This window comes from Podarcis tiliguerta (genome assembly GCF_965153285.1).
Source record: "Podarcis tiliguerta genome assembly, chromosome: 8".
Taxonomy (NCBI): domain Eukaryota; kingdom Metazoa; phylum Chordata; class Lepidosauria; order Squamata; family Lacertidae; genus Podarcis; species Podarcis tiliguerta.
Genome location: NC_139541.1, coordinates 72,337,560 through 72,356,366, shown reverse-complemented (window position 1 = coordinate 72,356,366; position 18,807 = coordinate 72,337,560). Strand labels below are relative to the sequence as shown.

The 18,807-nt window shown below is 46.5% G+C and overlaps 1 protein-coding gene across 1 annotated transcript in view; it reads right to left on the bottom strand.

The window, feature by feature from the left end:
- Positions 1 to 2,978, bottom strand: part of KCNN4 (potassium calcium-activated channel subfamily N member 4) — a 50,015-nt gene extending 47,037 nt beyond the window's left edge. The window contains exon 1 of the mRNA XM_083455642.1: positions 2,309 to 2,978. Within this exon, the coding sequence (XP_083311768.1) occupies positions 2,309 to 2,509 (201 nt within the window). The 5' untranslated portion in view covers positions 2,510 to 2,978. The remainder of the gene's footprint in view (positions 1 to 2,308) is intronic.
- Between the last annotated feature and the right edge of the window lie 15,829 nt (positions 2,979 to 18,807).

Sequence of the window (18,807 nt, the reverse complement as noted above, 5' to 3'; positions counted from 1 at the left end):
TAGAACCCCATCCCCAAAACAGCCATGGTTTGGAGGACTCGGAAGTGTCCTCACATATCGAGTGCATAGCATCAGATATCACAGGTTAGCCACAAACGGGAACCCACTTGTGCTTTTGAGTCAGGAAAGTCCAAGTGCATTCCCTTCCCGGCTGAGACACACAAATTAAACAGGAGAAGGAAGGAAGCTGCTGGGATGTTCTTTTGCATGAGCTGCATCGGAATGAGCGGCTGTTCATTCCAGGACCAATCCAGAAGTGATGCAGGAAATCCCTAAACAGGATCTCTCTCTCTCTCTCTCTCTCTCGCTTGCAAATGTTAAGAAAAGCTGCAGGACTTATGAGGGGGAGGACTGAGAGATGGGCGATTTCACTATTTTTCTGGTTAAATTCTGCACCAATCTTCTCTTTGCCCCATGGGAGGAAGCACAGTGGTACTAGCAAAACAGCTGGGCTAAACAGCAGCTGGAAGGTTGATTTAATTGGGAAACTGGCATGGAATGAAAGGGTTAAGCACGTACACACACACACACACACACACACACACGGTCCTGATTAATACCTTTGGCTGTTATTAGCATTTTTTTAAAAAAAAATCAAGATGCTGTTAATAAATTCCCCGCATCATCTCTACTCTGCCCCTCAGTTCTCATTCACTTCAACGGGGCTCCTGCAAAAGGACTTCTAAGAAATCAAGGTGTTTTTTTAAAAAAACTTCTCTGTGAATGATGCCCTGCAGATTGGGTCCACTTGCTTTCCGCTCCCTCAACCACCAGAGGCCGCTGCCTCACCTTCCCTCGTGGTCCGGCCACCTCCGAGGCAGAATCCAGGCAGGCACCTACCGTATTTTTTGCTCTATAAGACTCACTTTTTCCCTCCTAAAAAGTAAGGGGAAATGTGTGTGCGTCTTATGGAGCAAATGCAGGCTGCACAGCTATCACAGAAGCCAGAACAGCAAGAGGGATTGCTGCTTTCACTGCGCAGCGATCCCTCTTGCTGTTCTGGCTTCTGAGATTCAGAATATTTTTTTTCATGTTTTCCTCCTCCAAAAACTAGGTGCGTCTTGTGGTCTGGTGCGTCTTAAAGAGCGAAAAATACGGTACTTTGATTAGGTCTTAAGGAAGGGGATAGAGAACCTGGGGACCTTCTAGGTGTTGTTGGACCACAACATACATCGCACAAACCCCAGCCAGCACTGCCAGTTGTCTGAGATGATGGGAGCTGGAGTTCAGGGGGACAGATGTGTGCAGGATATCACTGAAGCAATTCTTGAAGCCACCGTGTGTGTTGGTGGCCCTCACAACACTGAGTGGCAATGAGTCCCACAGGTTAATTTAATAGGACTAGTTTCACCTGTATGTTAATTAACTCCCACTTTTATCACCGGGGGTGGGGGGTGGCAGAGCGCTCTTGAGGAGCAGGCAGGGTCAGGATTGAAAGCCACGCATGTTTATTGTTTTGAGGCTATTGTTTTGTTGCAATGCGATATTGCACTGGGCAACGGAAAAAGAAAATATAGAAGGATGCATTCCCAGCTCACAACGTCCTAAACTTTGGTTTAGGAAATGGCAAATTGCCTCCATTTCCTTTTGATACCTATTTTGAGTGTTTGGTGCAGATGCAAAGGGGTATGGGCAAGGAAACGTCACGTTTTCAATCTTGCCCTTCTCCCAAAGAACACAATCCCTTCGCAGGCTACTTAAGACCAAAGTCACTCAGTGAACTTTATTGCAGAGCTGGGTTTTTAAAAAGACTCTTCCCACCCAGCCCATCCAAGACCAAGCAGTCAGTGCACCACAACGACTCTCCAATTATAGGCTGCGCATGTCAACGGAGGGACTTGTGGTTGATGAGAGTGCGTGCCAGCTTTTGAATTCCACAGAATTCTTCATCGGGTGGAAAAGCAGCAGCAGCTCTTGGGTGTCTCATCAGGGATGGAGAGTTCCCACCCTCCCTGACCATTAGCCATGATTGACTGGAGTCCCATAACATCTGTTGGGACACCACAGACACCATCCCTGATGTATAGAGAGAGCAAAGACCATGGATCTCCCGCAGCTGACCCGATTTTAAGAGAAGTTTCTTCCTAACCCCAAATTGCACTCCTGTATCTTCTCTGCATGAGGCAAAACTTTAAAAAGTCCCCCAAATGGAAAAGGATCTGGGGCAAACACCTGCTATTAAAACACCTTTGCTAACCGTGGTGCCTTTCAGATGTTTTGGACCACAATCCCCATCAGTCCAAAACATCCGGACAGAGAACATGTGGTTGGCGAGGGCTGTTAAGAGTCGAGCGTAAAGGTGACTTACCTGACAGCGTCCAAACCAAGCCAGTTCGGTGTGCAAAATCATCAAGAAAATGCCGAGAAGGGCTATGCCCAGCGCCCACCCAGCCAGCTTCTTCTCTTCCCCCAGCAAAACTTTCCTGCCTCGGAGGCGCCGCAGGTTGTCGCCGGGCTCTCCAGGGATGGGCAGCACCGTGGTCTCCGCCGGGTCTTCCTTGCTCTGCATCTCTTGCGCGCTGCCAGGGACGGACGAGCGCTTGGCCGCCGAGGTTGGGAGGCAGGGGCTGAAGACCCCCTGGGCAGCCCCCCATCCCTGCCTCTTGAGCAGCCAGCAGGCAGCCAGGGCGAAAGAGGGGGGCGGTAGGGGTATTATGGGGCGGTGGCACCTGCTGGCGCTCCGGGGTGGCCGGGAAAGGAAGAGGGTGGAAGAAACAAAAAAAGAAAGCAAAGCACGAGCGACGCGTGGGGAAAGCGAGAACAAGAAGGAAGGCGAGCTGGAAGGTCCGGAGAAGAAAGAGAAAGTGAAGAGCGTGGGTTTCAAAAAAAATAAAAATAAATGGAAGGAAGGAGGCCAGAAGGAGAAAGAGCGCGCGGCGAAGTTCTCCAAGCGCGCGGAGCCGGAGGAAGCGATCCGGGCAAGGAAGAGGGTGGAGAGTGGAGGCAGCCCTAGAGAGCGCCGGAGGAACTGGGCAAGTAGCCGGCGGGCCGGTCTCTGGTGCTTCGTCACGGGGCAGGGCAGGGCGGGGGCTCCCCGGGGAGGGAACAACGGCGGAGGGAAGGGGGAGGGAGGGAACCTGAGCGCCGAAGCAGCGCAAGGAAGGCGCGCCGAAGGGCCGTAGCGCAGCGAAAACGCGCCTGCCTTGCGCGCAGAAGGGGCCGCCTTTAGTGCCCCCCCCCGGCCCCGGGTCTGGAGGTGTCCCCTGCCTCCTGTAAGCTTGGAGAGCCGCTGCCGATCCGTGTGGGCAACGCTGAACTAGGTGGAGCAACGGCTTGACTCGGTAGAAGGCAGCTTCTTGGGTTCCTGTAGGGTGGGGAGGTGTGGCTCGCTGGGGTTCAAGCACGTGGAAACTTGGTAAAGGTTTGCGATCTCTCTCTCTCTTCCTCCTCTTTCATTTACTCACCCGTAAGAGGAACCTCTGGCGCTCGACGCTGCATGCATGACAAGCGCAATTCTGACCTCGAAACTGTCCCAACACTAGCGAATAAACGGTGGCTGCCGCGGCGAAGGATGAAAGAGCTCTGCCCATGCTCAGAGGCACGCTGTTCCTGAGGAAGGCTTTAGGTGCTTGAGAGCTGAAGTGCTGCCCTTCTCGAGGCAAGTTTCCTGTCGTTGTCTTTTAAGCCGACGCGGTGCTCTGAAGCTCGAAATCTCTATTACACCCCACCAGCAGCACCCTAAGAAGTTCTGTCCGGGATGCAAGGTTCTGTCCAGCCTCTGGAGGCACGAAGCAACAAGAGAGGAGAGAGTACCTCTGAGATCCTGCAGAGCATATTCTTCCTACTCACGACCAAGTAGCCCGACAAACAGAATTCATACAACTGTTTTATAAACCACCAATAGGCACTGATTACCAATAAAAACATGCTTCAGTCTTGCACTTGCAAAGATGCCCATTGGATCATACAAGACTGCAATCTTATAGGCAATTTATCTCAAGCGTCCCAATGAGCACAATGGCATGACTGTATGAGGCCACCCCCCACCTTCCCAGCTTGTGTTGGCACCTTGACTCAGCCCCTGTTCCCTTGGGTTCATTTTGGGAGGGTCTTGCCTCAGATCTCATATCCAAACCAATATTTGGGAAACCATAGCTCCAGTCTTCCCATTGACTTGCATGGAGAAACCGAAAGAGCTATAAGTTTATGGGGTTTTCTTTTCCACAGAGGTGCATGAAACCTGAAGGTGCAGTAGCCCCCACAAGAGGCGATTAACCCTGCTAAATTTCAGAGAGGCAGATCAAGGGCCCCCTGTGATAGCCACATTTAAACTTTACATTTACATTTTTATTTATATATATAAAAAATCAAAATTAAACTGGCCATAACTTTCTGGTTTTTTCCCCACACAGGTGCATGAAAGCTGGAGACATAGTAGGTCCACAAAAGGGGTGAACCCTGTAAATTTCCAGGCAGATGGATCCTGGTGTTTGTGTGCTAGCCTTCAAATTTCCAAAGTATATTTAAGGAATGAATACTGTACTTGCCAACTAGGCATTAGTGAGGGGATTCTTACGCTAGCCTAGGTAGGTAGGAATGAAGCAGCAATGGAGAAATTATAAGTAGGTCCTAGGCACTGGCAGCAATTATTGTATTATCATAGCCTAGGTAGATACAAGCCACAGGGAACTTTAACAGCCTGGGAAGGACCTACTGAGACACACATACACACCACTGGTCAAGTAACCTCAGCCAAGTGCACGTGGGTCCTCGGACAGAGGGCATTTTCAAATGAATAATGGAATCTGCTTTGCAGATGAAAAACCCTTTCACCTTAAGCTCTGCCAGCCAAGGCACAGGTCTCCCACCCAGGCACCAGATCTGTGATGCCACTGAGCTTCCTTAACTACAAACCCTATAATTTTGGATCCCCTCCAATGAAGCTGTGCCAGTTCATCATTTGGGCACACGGACACAGTGGGTGCTATTACAGAGATGGGCACATAGCCACCAACAGGTGGACAGCAGCTCCCTGAGAGCTGGCCACCACCACCGCCCAGGTTTGCAGCCTGGGGAAAGAGGCGAGGCACCCAAATTAGGGATTTCATAGTTAACGGAGCGCACAGAACGAGAGCGCTCCAGAAGCAAGAAGTTGGGTGCCTCCATGGTCTCAACATTTTCAGCTCAGTGATGTTCTTGCTGGCTGTTTTCAGGTAGGAAGGAAAAGCACAGCCCTTTCTGAATAGACAGGTAAAGGAATTGCACTGCTGAAGAAGCATTGCTACCCAGAGGCAGAGGAGCCCCCACTTTCTGTATGTGTCATTGTTCTGGGTGTGGCTGTGCATGGGGCAGGGGAGAGCCTACAAAGCAATAAAGAGTCACTTCATTGTTCTGTGACCTTCATAAACCATTCATTCATTCATTCATTCATTCATACAGAGACATACCTGTAACAGGCAATCAGGAGGCTGCAAATAGCCATACAGTTAGAAGCCATTGACAGGCCCATTTCAGCTTAAGGGCCACATTCCTAGAAAGTTAGAGCATGGTGCTGATGATGCCAAGGTTTCAAGTTCAATCCCCGTGTGGGACAGCTGCATATTCCTGCATTACAGGCGGTTGTATGATGATCCCCAGGGTCCCTTTTAGCTCTCCAATTCTACGATTCTCTGATTCCTTTCTGGGCAACCTTTGAGAGGGGGAAGGGGCAAAAAGTGAGCAGAGCAATGGATGTCAATTTTACCTTTTTATGGTAGGCAAGTTTCTGCACATGCACACCAACACACCCTCTATCCTCCATCCAGGGAAGCAAAAGGCATGATCAGAGTTTGAAGATGCACCCCAACCAAGCAAAAACACCTCCAAGAGGGTGCAAAACAAAGTCAAGGAAGGGTGTGGTTGACAGCATCAAGGGCCGGCTAGAGTGAGTCCTTCCCGTGCCTTTTACAATACTCAGAAATTCAAAGGGTGAAGCCTTCTCCATTGTTTTTCCATGCTGGGGATAAAAACCCTGCACCTGTTGAATTGTGAGTTCATGCCTGCTTGGCAATCCTGCAGAGCAGATGAACTCCTTGTTCTTCTCCCTTGGTCCTCCTTGCCCTGTGATAACTTAAGGCAGGGGATGAGCCAATGCCTGGGATCTTCTGGAAGGCCAACAAGTTCTTTCTTTCTTGGGGTTGATTTCCTCCCAGATGCAGGTGGTTCCACTTATTTTATTTTGCTTGACATTTTAATATGTTTTGTCAGAATTCTCCAAGTCTCCTGAAGAAAGTAAAGCAGGGAATGAAGAAGGCTGTGGAGCAGAGCTGGCCCGAGGCATTTTGAAACCAAAAATTCATCTCTCATCCATGGGCCCACATTTTTAAAAAGTAATGCCTTCACTACTCAGACTCAGATTCCTGTCTTCAATGATCTCCATCACCTGAAGCTTCATCCTGCTGCAGGGGCAGTTTGGGGTGGGGAGAATTGCTGCCTTGTTTTGTTTCTCTCATAAGGGCTTGAACAACGGTGGGATGGCTGAAATTCAACAGGTGAAGCTTCCCTAAGCACTGTTTCTAGCAGCCAGGAAAGCTCCACCTGTTTAACTTCCCAGTGTTGGGCACTTTCTCCAAAGATCAGCAGCCGTATCGGAAATCCTGGCTCAGGGTCACAAAAAGAATGTTGGGTGCAGAGAGATCAGGGGAATTTCCTCCATGGCCACATGAAATTCAGGGCCAAACAGGGCTTGGACATAGGTCACATCCACACCGTACTTTTAAAGCACATGCCTTCCCCCACAAGAATCCTGGGAATTGTAGTTGCCTGGTCATGCAGCTATAATTCCCAGCACCCTTAAACTACAGTTTCCAGGTTTCTTTGGAAAATGTTATGTGCTTTAAGTAGTATAGTGTGGAATTTGACCAAAGAGGCTATTTGCAATGGGAGGAAACCCCCAGGTTTTGAGTTTAAGGGACATTCTTGCACCCATGACTTCCTTTCTGCTTTTTTTCTGCTTCGTTGTGAGATTCTGCAGCCATCAGTTTTTTTAGTTTTTTTGTTATCTTGTACAGCAGGGATTAGACAGCATCTTAAAAAGCAGAGACATCACCTTGCCAACAAAGGTCCGTATAGTCAAAGCTATGGTTTTCCCAGTAGTGATGTATGGAAGTGAGAGCTGGACATAAAGAAGGCTGATCGCTGAAGAATTGATGCTTTTGAATTATGGTGCTGGAGGAGACTCTTGAGAGTCCCATGGACTGCAAGAAGATCAGACCTCTCCATTCTTAAGGAAATCAGCCCTGAGTGCTCACTGGAGGGACAGATCGTGAAGCTGAGGCTCCAATACTTTGGCCACCTCTTGAGAAGAGAAGACTCCCTGGAAAAGACCCTGATGTTGGGAAAGATGGAGGGCACAAGGAGAAGGGGATGACAGAGGATGAGATGGTTGGATAGTGTTCTCGAAGCTACCAGCATGAGTTTGACCAAACTGCGGGAGGCAGTGGAAGTCAGGAGTGCCTGGTGTGCTCTGGTCCATGGAGTCACGAAGAGTCGGACACGACTAAACTAAACACGACTAAACAACAGCAGGGATGGGAAACTTGTGATCCTCCAGATATTAACAGATTCCATTTCTCTGCAGCCCCAGTCAACGTGGCCAGAGGTCAAGGATGATGGGAGTTGTAGTTCAAAAACAGGTGAGGAGCCACAGGCTCCCTATCCTTGTAGTATAGAGTTAGGCCTGTGTCCCCACTGTGGAAGGACATGTGGATCCAGAATTGGCATCCACAGTCACTTACAGACTCACGGTTAAGACCATGTTCATGGAAGACAATCTTTCTCAGTTATGAGTGATCGCCAAAGAAGAAGAATGAAGAGTTAGGCCACTGGTTCTAATCGAGTACTATTTCTTCTGGTCAGTAGTGGCTCTCCAAAGATCACAGAGGAGCAGGGATTTGAGCCCAGTCCTAGTTCAACATTTTAACCCCTGACTATACTGACAATATTTCAGGATTGTTCAAAGGGTTACCATGATTTGTCTTTTCTGGTTTTGTAGTTTTTTATTAGCTTGTGCAGTCCCACACAGTCTAAGGCAGAGCTTTCGAAACTGAGTGTCACGACACTTTAGTGTGTCGGCTGCAGTGTGTAGGTGTGTTGTGCAAACCTGTCATGTGCTCCTCCTGGGGCTGGAAAAGGGGTTTCTTTAACCTCCAGTTTGCTAGTAAAACCGAAGTATTGCGTCACGAAATGATGCATATCAAAAAAGCGTGTCACCAGCATGAAAAGTTTGGGAAGCTCCTCCCTAAGGTGATTACAATCACAAATGACATCCAGTAGCGAAAACATACATCTGGGTAAATTTAGAAAACAGGGTGGTAAATTCAGAGCTGAGAAACGCAACAGGACGGAGGCCAAGGTTCACTGGGATTTAGCCCCAGCACATACGAGTATTCGGCCCAGGAACACGGGATTGCAGCTAACTTCTTATAGGTGTTAGTTCTAAATCAAATGTAGCCGGAGCACACAGTGTAGCAATAGCAGTCAACACCTCTGAGCACATGCAGAGTGCATTTCGCTGACCGCTCTGAGCAAACACAGGCCGTTCCCTCAGACATGCAACTAAAATTGCGGCATTTCCCTCCCTTTCCTTTCTTTGGTTGTGCGAGGGAGGGAGGTAATCTGCCTCAGTCATGGTGAGTCAGATAACATTGGGTGGATTTCCTAGTCTGGACTGCAAAGCCACAAACTGCAGCAGTGGTGTGTGTATGAGAAAGGGCTATTTTGCAGGGGCTACCATAATTCAGGTTGGCAGCGCTGGAGCTTTCAAGAAGTGAGAGGCAGATGTGCTTCTTCCTGCTGGGCCTTCCACTTCCTGGATCCTGTCCTTGAAGCCAGGCGGGAACCGAAAGTCGCCGTTTCCTCATTGGGTTAGAAATTCCTTGATTCCTGTGGAATAGCAGGTACTCTGATGTGCCCGTTGGCATAGGAGAGGTGAGCCTTGGAGGCAGGTCTTGAGGGCAAATGCTCATTCACGGGGCTAAATATGAGCCAAGATGGCCAGAAGATCTACCTACCTTCTATAGAAGCTCAGTACTTGCCCTTTAGTACTGCTGCGGGGAGATGAACAGAATTGCACCTGTGGAAATTCCCTCTTCCTAACACAATTGCTTGTGGGAAAGGGAGCCTCATTTTCCTTCACCTCTGGGATCCTGGGGAGGAATTATCATAGCAGAATCATTCTTCAGCGCTGGGCTCAACCCTGGAAGATATTTTTAAAAAATAATCCAAGGAAACACAGTGCTTCTGGGCATGTGAAAAGTGTGTGACTATACACACCCAATTTCCTTGTAAGCAGAGGCACAGAATTACAGGCCATGGCTTCCAGATTGAAGTGTGACTTCCAAGGATATATATGTGTGTGTTTCTTTTGGAGTCTCTCACAGATGAAGAAGCAAACTCCAAGCGATCTGAGAGGAGCTGGAGAAATGGGTGTGAGTGGGGTTACATTCGCCAGCCTGAAGAAAAAGCCTTGCCACAACCACATGGCAAAGTGTGAGTCAGTTGTGTTGGCTGTAAGTTTAGCCTTGAGCTGTTTATTAATAATCGTTCATACAAGATCAGGGAAGTGCTTTGCGAGGCTTTGCCAGACTTGTTAATCATCCTCATGATGACAGCTGTCTGAAGTGAGTCATTATCAGTATTATTATTCCCGTTTTACAGAAAAGAAACTGAGGTGCCGGACAAGAGTGACCACAGTGCGTCGGAAGCCAGCAATTTCCCAGGGAGAACCCAACTTCCCTCCAGAGCTCTCCTAACATGAAATCCTATTATGGATAAGTGATTACATAACTATGTTCCATACATACTGTCACGTTCAGACAGTATGGGCATGATATAGAGGCAGGTAGAGCTATGCACAGCACGTTGGGATATTAAAACAAGCAAAAATAAATAAACTACTCTCCGCACCCTCAACAAACTACAGCTCCCAGAATTTTCAGGAGGAAGCTACAGCTGTTTAAAGTGTGCTTAAAATAGTTCTTAAAATGTATCGTGTGAATGTAGCCAACGGGTATCAGAAGAAGAATCAGAAGGGAAGGCGGCAACTCATCAGCCTGAAGTCTTGTGGCTCAGCCAGGGTTCAGACGTAGAATCATAGAGTTGGAAGAGACCACAAGGGCCATCGAGTCCAACCCCCTGCCAAGCAGGAAACACCATTAGAGCACTCCTGACATATGGTTGTCAAGCCTCTGCTTAAAGACCTCCAAAGAAGGAGACTCCACCACACTCCTTGGCAGCAAATTCCACTGTCGAACAGCTCTTACTGTCAGGAAGTTCTTCCTAATGTTTAGGTGGAATCTTCTTTCTTGTAGTTTGCATCCATTGCTCCGTGTCCGCTTCTCTGGAGCAGCAGAAAACAACCTTTCTCCCTCCTCTATGTGACATCCTTTTATATATTTGAACATGGCTATCATATCACCCCTTAACCTCCTCTTCTCCAGGCTAAACATGCCCAGCTCCCTTAGCCGTTCCTCATAAGGCATCGTTTCCAGGCCTTTGACCATTTTGGTTGCCCTCCTCTGGACACGTTCCAGTTTGTCAGTGTCCTTCTTGAACTGTGGTGCCCAGAACTGGACACAGTACTCCAGGTGAGGTCTGACCAGAGCAGAATACAGTGGCACTATTACTTCCCTTGATCTAGATGCTATACTCCTATTGATGCAGCCCAGAATTGCATTGGCTTTTTTAGCTGCTGCATCACACTGTTGGCTCATGTCAAGTTTGTGGTCAACCAAGACTCCTAGATCCTTTTCACATGTAGTGCTCTCAAGCCAGGTGTCACCCATCTTGTATTTGTGCCTCTCATTTTATATATCACCTTGGCAATGGGGTGCTAGCAAATGGCGGTTACAGTCGTACCTTGATTCTCGAATGGAATCCATTCCAGAAGTCCATTTGACTTCCGAAAATGTTCGGAAACCAAGGCGCAGCTTCCGATTGACTGCAGGAGCTCCCTGCACTCAATCGGAAGCCGCGCCGGACGTTCGGCTTCCAAAAAAATTCACAAACCAAAACACTCACTTCCGGGTTTGTGGTGTTTGGGAGCCAAAAATGTTCAAAAATGTTTGTGGTGTTTGAAAACCAAGGTACGACTGTATTTGGAGAGTCTGTCTCGAGTGCCAACCGACCTCTGTTCCAGCTGCATACCAGCAATGCCTCCCCATCAATCCAAGTTGACAACGGAGTCTTGAGGGCTGCTCAGATAGGATGATTTAGGTGCATAGCTAAGATGTTCAGAGTGTACACTCCTCCCTGCAAAAAAAGTGATGCACAACTACTTATTTAAATTTTTTGTAGATACATGCATCAGGCAGGCAGGCTTGGCTTTGTCTAATTTGGAACGCAAACGGTGGCTAATCCAGTTTTATCCTTGAAAAATGTATGAACTTTGAGCCTTTTCCCTTAGAAAAGGCATTTTTATTTCAGCAGTCTTTTTGTCTGCAAATTTAGATTGTGCCGCCGCCCAATTTTACTGTTCTTTCTGTGTTAACGTCTAGACTGGCTTACAGAGCTGCTTGTAGTTAATTGATTATCTGTATTGTTTTCTTGTGACTACTTTTTAAACCTATGCTGGTCACCAGCAGAAAAGCTAGACAGAAAATACTATTAATGAAATAATAATAATCAAGAGATATAGCTCAGTTGGTAAAGCACAAGGCTCTTTATCTCCGGGTCATGAGTTTGAGCCCGACGTTGGGCAAAAGATTTCTGCATTGCAGGAATATATATAGGATGATCACCACTCATGAGTACATTAGTATGAAAGCAGGATCGAAATAATTTATTGCTGTTGATTTAAATCTTTGCTGGCAGCTGCTGTGGGCAATATCAAGGGCTTGTGCATTATTCAGAGTAGACCCGTTGAAATTAATGGACATGACTAATGGGCTTCAACGAATCAAATAAATAAATAATAATAACAATTTACGTCCTTGAATTTCAATGGATTTTCTTCTTCAAGTAGAACTTAGGTAACAACCCGCTAGGTTCATCAGTAGACAAGTAGGATGGAAGTTGTTGTTGTTGTTGTTGTTGTTGTTTTGTTGTTATTTCATTCATTATAGCCTTGCAAATAAGTGCACAAAAGCTACTAGACTACAAGGAATATTACTGACCAGCTGAGGGCTGGCAGAGTTGTAGATGGAGTGCTCTGTCCCTCCTTCAGCAGCTGTCTGCATTTCTAAGCCAGACCCTCCAAGTGTCCCTATTTTCGAGGGCCATCCCTGATTTAGAGAAGCCATCCCGGTTTATCATTTGATCCTGGAATGTTCCACTTTTCCTTAGGATGTCCCTGTTTTCATTGGAGAAATTTTGGAGTTATCCGACCCCCGAGCCGTCTGAAGGCAATCCTGTATAGGGAAGTTTTTTTTTTAATTTTTTAAATGTTTTATTATATTTTATATATGTTGGAAGCTGCCCAGAGTGGATGGGGCAACCTAGTAAGATGTGTGCGGTATAAATAGTAAAATTAGCCTTCTGGAACCGGACGTCCCTGTTTTCATAGGAGAAGTGTTGGAGGGTATGCTTAGCTGGATAGAGTGGGGCTTTCCTACATAGTTTCTATGCTTACTACAGGGAAGTATGGAGCAACTTGACCAAACCTCCCTTGCTCTCTCACTCACTCATCCCAATAGAATTCTGTTTGTGATTCCTTCTCGCCTATGGCTACCAGGCAAGGCCTTAACACAGAAGGCATTATTACTGACCGGCCTTCCTAGAGTTTGATATCCAGCAGGGATGGAGCCATGTGACATGCTTCTCAGCTGGGGTTGGCCGTTCACCACATCGTGAACATGAAGCCCTGCTCCTCTCCCCACCATGGCGCCACCCAACCATCCCAACTTTGGGCGTTGGCTTTTGCCTGATGCAATGGGTTTGATGCCACTCCAGTGAGTCATCAATCGCACATCCTGGAGGGTTTGGATATTTATTTATTTTTAGGGATCCCTTCAAAGGAGGACCCGGGGGGACGGACCTAGCTTGCCAGCATGGAATGTCCCTCCTCTGTTGACATTCGAGGGGTCAGACGTGGTTGAGAAATGACAGCGAAGAGCCAAATTCAGCAGCTGGGTGACTTTAAAATGCAGCCACCTGGAATGTCCACAAGGCCCCTGCTGCAGTGCTGTCTGTGATCCGCCAGTCCAACTCAGAGGAAGTGCCATTTTGGCACCTGGCAATGGTGGGAAAGCCGCATCTCTGAGCGTGGCTGAATGAATATCCTTCAACAATCAGAGGGCCTTTCCTTCTGCCTTGGCCGCTTGCCTTTCTGCTTGGCTTTGCAGTCTAGTTGAAATAACTAAAGGGCATTCTGTGTTTAGAAAGGAAGGTTGCCCTCCATGAAGTTGGACAATAGGTAAGTTTCTGTGGGTAAGGTGACCAAAATAAGGGACACACAGCATCTTGATTCTGATGGAGGACAGCCATCTGGGAAGCTTGCAATGCTGGGGGATGAATTTTGAAATTTAACTTTGAGAGGTGAAATCAGACATTTTAGTGAAGCGTCTTCCTATTTATTTTGCATGTTCCGATAGGTGGAGTATGGGCATTGTGCCTTGGCATTCAACAGACATTCCAGAGCTGATATCTTAGGCCCTCTTGCTTGCTCACAGGAAGTCCTAACCCTACATTAAAAAGAGCCTATTTGGTAAATATGTAGAAAGTGTTCCATGCTCTGATTTTTATTTTTATTTTTAAGTGCAGGCTGTTTCTCCCTTAGGACTGAGTAGGTATCTCTCTGTTCATTTTAATGCATTGCATTTATGCATTGCCTTCTAGGAAACACCTCAAAGCAATTTAACAACAAAAAACAATTTCATAAAATAATAATAATAAAAGATTGCAAATCCAATAGGAACACAGACTGGGATTTTTAAAAGCCCACACACCTCCATTTAAAGCGCATGTTGAAAAAGAAAGGTCTTTCATAGGTGCCCAAAAGACAAACAAGTGCAAATATATTGTAGAGAGGTATAACTTAACTACTGAGATTGGGCTTTTTGTGATAATGAAAGTGGCAGGAAGATACATTGGAAAGTGTGGGACACTTGCTTTGATGCAATGACATTTAGCCTCCCCTAAACAACTCTGAGCGAATGCTCATTAAATCATGAACATCGTCTAATCTCCAAGGAAACAAGTTGGGAAAACAAGCAGGTTTTCTGGAATAACTCCTAGACACCTAAGATCAGAGGGAGGGAGACAAACACCCTTCAGGTATTTCCTAGCCATTATGCCAGTAATCTCCCTAACCAAGAAATAAATATAATAAAAAGGTGCTAGCCAGCTTTGCCAGGGTCTATTGAAGAAGCCTCACAGTCATTCTGGCTCCATAAATCTTCCTATCCCCAAACCACAAACCTTGCAACATGTGTATTTCTGTTTGCTCGTTGTCTCTCTCTCCTCAAAGGGACGCTTCAGAGCGTGCCGAGATGCAATAAACCTGGGATATCATAATCTAAACTAGCACCATAAAACACAACAATAAAAAAGTTACCAGATATAAATTAATGTTATGTAGATGCGTAGAGAGGGTGGGGAGATTTTCTATCATGATTATTACTTATTAAATTCGTATACCTACCGTCATCTACATACATCAGGGTGAGTTCGTGACATAAAATTACAATATGAAAACCACAAAATACCTAGTATAAATTAGAACAGCAAGTTTATGATGTACACCCCCAAGAGAGTTCATTAAAGCCAGGGGTAGTTGGTCAATATGATGCCTCTATATTGATGCCTTCCAACACATTTGGAGCTACAATTCCTGTTATGTATTGAAGTTCTCACCCTGGCCACCAGGAGTATTGTGTATGTAGTTTTCACTCAGGTCCACGTCAGTTATTTTAGGCGGGAAACCCTGGGTTGTTGTTGCTACATTGTTGACAGCCGGCTGCCTATAAAAGCAGGCCAGCTGAGCTGTTTGCTGTTCAGTTCTGTCCAGCTTACAAATAAAGAGCTGCTTTGGAAGAATCGCTGTGTTGTCTGCTATGTCTACCCACTATTCAACAATTCCCATCATCCTTCACCACTGGCCATGCTAGCTGAGGCTGAGGGGAAATGGAGTCCAACAGCTCCTGGACAAGACCACATACAGTGCCGGATTTACGTATAATAATAATAATATCTTTATTTATAAGCTAAACAAGCTGCCGCTTAGGGCCCCCCTCTCTTGGGGGTCCCCAAAAAATTTAAAGGGGAAAAAAACCTGGATGTACATTTCCAGAATATAAGATAAAACAAATAAAATAAAACCTACATACAGCAACAGTGTTTTGTGTTGTGTAGGCTCCTATGATATAAGTAATGGGCCCCGCCTGCTAGCCTGGTCTCTAAAATATCACTGGTTTGCTCATTTCTATATATAGGGTGAGGGACGCGAGTGGCGCTGTGGGTTAAACCACAGAGCCTAGGACCTGCCGATCGAAAGGTCGGCGGTTCGAATCCCCGTGGCCGGGTGAGCTCCTGTTGTTTGGTCCCAGCTCCTGCCTACCTAGCAGTTCGAAAGCTCCCTTAAGTGCAAGTAGATAAATAGGTACCGCTTTATAGAGGGAAGGTAAACGGCGTTTCCGTGTGCGGCGCTGGTGCTGGCTCGCCAGATGCAGCTGAGTCACGTTGGCCACGTGATCCGGAAGTGTCTTCGGACAGTGCCGGCTCCCGGCCTCTTGAGCAAGATGAGCGCGCAACCCCAGAGTCGGTCACGACTGGCCCTGATGAACAGGGGTACCTTTACCTTTTTATATATAGGGTGCCTACATTATGCATGGACTGTTATGTGCAAATGGCTTTAGATACCTATTAGGTCCATAAATTACCATATAGCATATGTTCAACACAAAAAACAGCGGTAATTTGCTGTTGACAAAGGACAGCTGGACATATAAAGGGCCCCACTACCTTCAGTAGCTTAGGGCCTCATCATACCTAAATCCAGCCCTGATAGTGGCCTTTGTGAAACCTAATACAGTGGTACCTCAGGTTAAGAACTTAATTCATTCTGGAGGTCCGTTCTTAACCTGAAACTGTTCTTAACCTGAGGTACCACTTTAGCTAATGGGGCCTCCTGTTGCCACCATGCCACTGCTGTGCAATTTCTGTTCTCACCCTGAAGCAAAGTTCTTAACCCAAGGTACTATTTCTGGGTTAGCGGAGTCTGTAACCTGAAGCGTCTGTAACCCGAGGTACCACTGTAGTGATGTTTTCTGCAACCTGTAGGATGCAGTCGCAGAGGATGCTCGCGAAGCAGAGGACTATCGATGGCTTCTAGCTGGGATGGCTCTACTCGGCCTCCACAGGTGGAGGCAGCTTTGCTTCTGAAAATCTGTGGCTGGAAACCACGGGAGGAGAAAGTGTTCTTGCACCCGGGTGCTGCTTGAAGTTTTCCCTCAGGCCTCTGGGTGGCCACAGTGAGAGTCGGATGCTGGACTCAGTGGGCCATTGGACTGGTGCATCAGGGCTCTTCTGAGGTCCTGAGGTTCAACCCACAAGCCCTTGCAAAAAATAGCGCTTCGGTGTCATAACATTTCAGAATGTTCTTAATAGACCTCCAAATGCCTCTTGGAGCCAGCGATGAAACACAGGGCATTTATTGCATAAGATAATCCCAGGATTCCTCTCGGCTCTCAATAATGGTGCACCAGCCATGGAGAAGGAGAGAAATTATGATTCATAGAAGGGGCCATTATGACACACAAGTGCTATTTCTGTGATGGGCGGGGAAGCCACCGGAAGTTGCCGTCTTGGCTTGTCCTGGAAAGATTGAGAGTTTCAGCCCCTTGGATGAGGAGTTCCCTGGAATGAAAGCACAGATGTAATAAGATCTAACCAGCTCCTCCTTTGAGTTTGTCAGAGCCAGTTACTTGCCAGGGTGATCCTAGCACAGAGGGCTGGGCATTCAGAAATGGATCCAGGAGAGAACAAGCTTTGGGCTATGGTTTGAAGGAAGGAAACAGAAGTGAATTCAACAGATCAAAAACAAATGGAGGTCAGCTACCCACCAAGAGGTATAGTGCCATGGCCGTTTTGGGTGACCAGATTTGAGCATCCTGAAATGGTGTCACTGATTTATGCATATAGATTCCCCCCCTGACCAAATGTATGTATCTGTTTATTTACTGGCTGCCCCATGGCATAAATTCTCTGGGCGGCTTATGAAATGCTGGTGGTGGGAGATTGTAAAAAAGGCAGGGCTTCTTAGGAGGATAGGCAGAAGAAGAATTATTTCAGAAGGTGTGGCTTACTGGAAATTTCACTTTGCCACCCTTTCCAAAATAAATGGGAATGCCACTACCCATTGATATCAGGATATGCACCTTCGCTGTATTTCCCCCCAGCACTTCCTAAAACTGTTTTTGTTTAGGCAAGACTCGTCCCCAGACATGCAATTTTGTTGTGCATATTTTGTGCTAAGAACTGTGCAGTCACGGGGGTGGGTACAATTCTTGTTTGTGTAAACAGCAGTTTATTTTTTGTTTGTCTATGTATTTTTATTTTTTTATTTTGCTTTTTTTTGCTTTTTGTATTTATAAAACTCAATAAAAAAAATTGCTGATTTTTCATACGCTTTGATACATTTCATCTCTGTTTGTTTTTATAAAGTTGCAGGTTACTGGCATTTTCAAATAAATATTTTATATTTTATGTAAACCACTTACAAATGGAGGACTTGAATCTCCAGGTGGGCACTATAGATAAGGCACACTTGCCCACCTGCCAGCAAATCACAGCATAGATACAGTACTCTGCAAGGTCTGCCCTCCTCCCCTCTCCCAATTAACCTCCATCTCCAGGACACACTCCCGTGACATCTCCAAGGGCTGCCCCTCTGTTTCATGTTTGGCTCTTGAGATCGCAGGGTCTTGGATGATCTTGATCTGGAAACCCTGAACAGCAGATCTCTGAATTTCAAAATTAGGAGTGAAGTTTTGCATGACCCCAAAACAAAGCAACATCACCTGCTAATGTCTCCAGGTCACATAAGGTCCAGAACCAGGACAGCCATCCTAACCACACACACACACACCCGTGGATTGCTTGGAAATTTCTGGGGATCTTAGTCGAACTTTAGAACTTTCTTCTTTTTTTTTGATAACTACAGTGGTACCTCAGGTTAAGTACTTAATTCGTTGCGGAGGTCCGTACTTAACCTGAAACTGTTCTTAACCTGAAGCACCACTTTAGCTAATGGCGCCTCCTGCTGCTGCCGCGCCTCTGCTTCGCAATTTCTGTTCTAATCCTGAAGCAAAGTTCTTAACCTGAAGCACTATTTCTGGGTTAGCAGAGTCTGTAACCTGAAGCGTATGTAACCTGAAGTGTATGTAACCCGAGGTACCACTGTATATAGTCTTCCCCTTAACTGATAATTTGTTTGGGGGAAAGACTGCACAAGCAAGCTATTATGAAAATAATATCTAGGCCTATGTAGACAAGTCTATCCAGACATGAAGTTGGCAGGTTTGCAATCTAATTTGATGCAGGTTTAGGCTGTGAATTAGGAGGTCTAGCCAACTTCTGAAAAGCCCAAATTGTGAGATTTAGGTCAACCTCACAAACAATTCTTTTAAAAACAAGAAACCCGCAAGCACGTATGATTGCTATTTTTAGTCGAAAAGAGGGAGGGAAAAAGAAGAACTAAATTTGCCCAGATTTCCTGCCTCTGTGCCTAGTGGTGATTCTTCCCATGCAACTTGAGGTGACGCAAGTGATAAGATACCCATTTGATTTCAGTTTATCTTGCTGCCTGCAGGTTTCAGATAGGTACTGGCGACAACATTCATGATCTTCATGCTGCCATGCTTTTAAGAAAGGATCAATAGATTTAGATCTTTG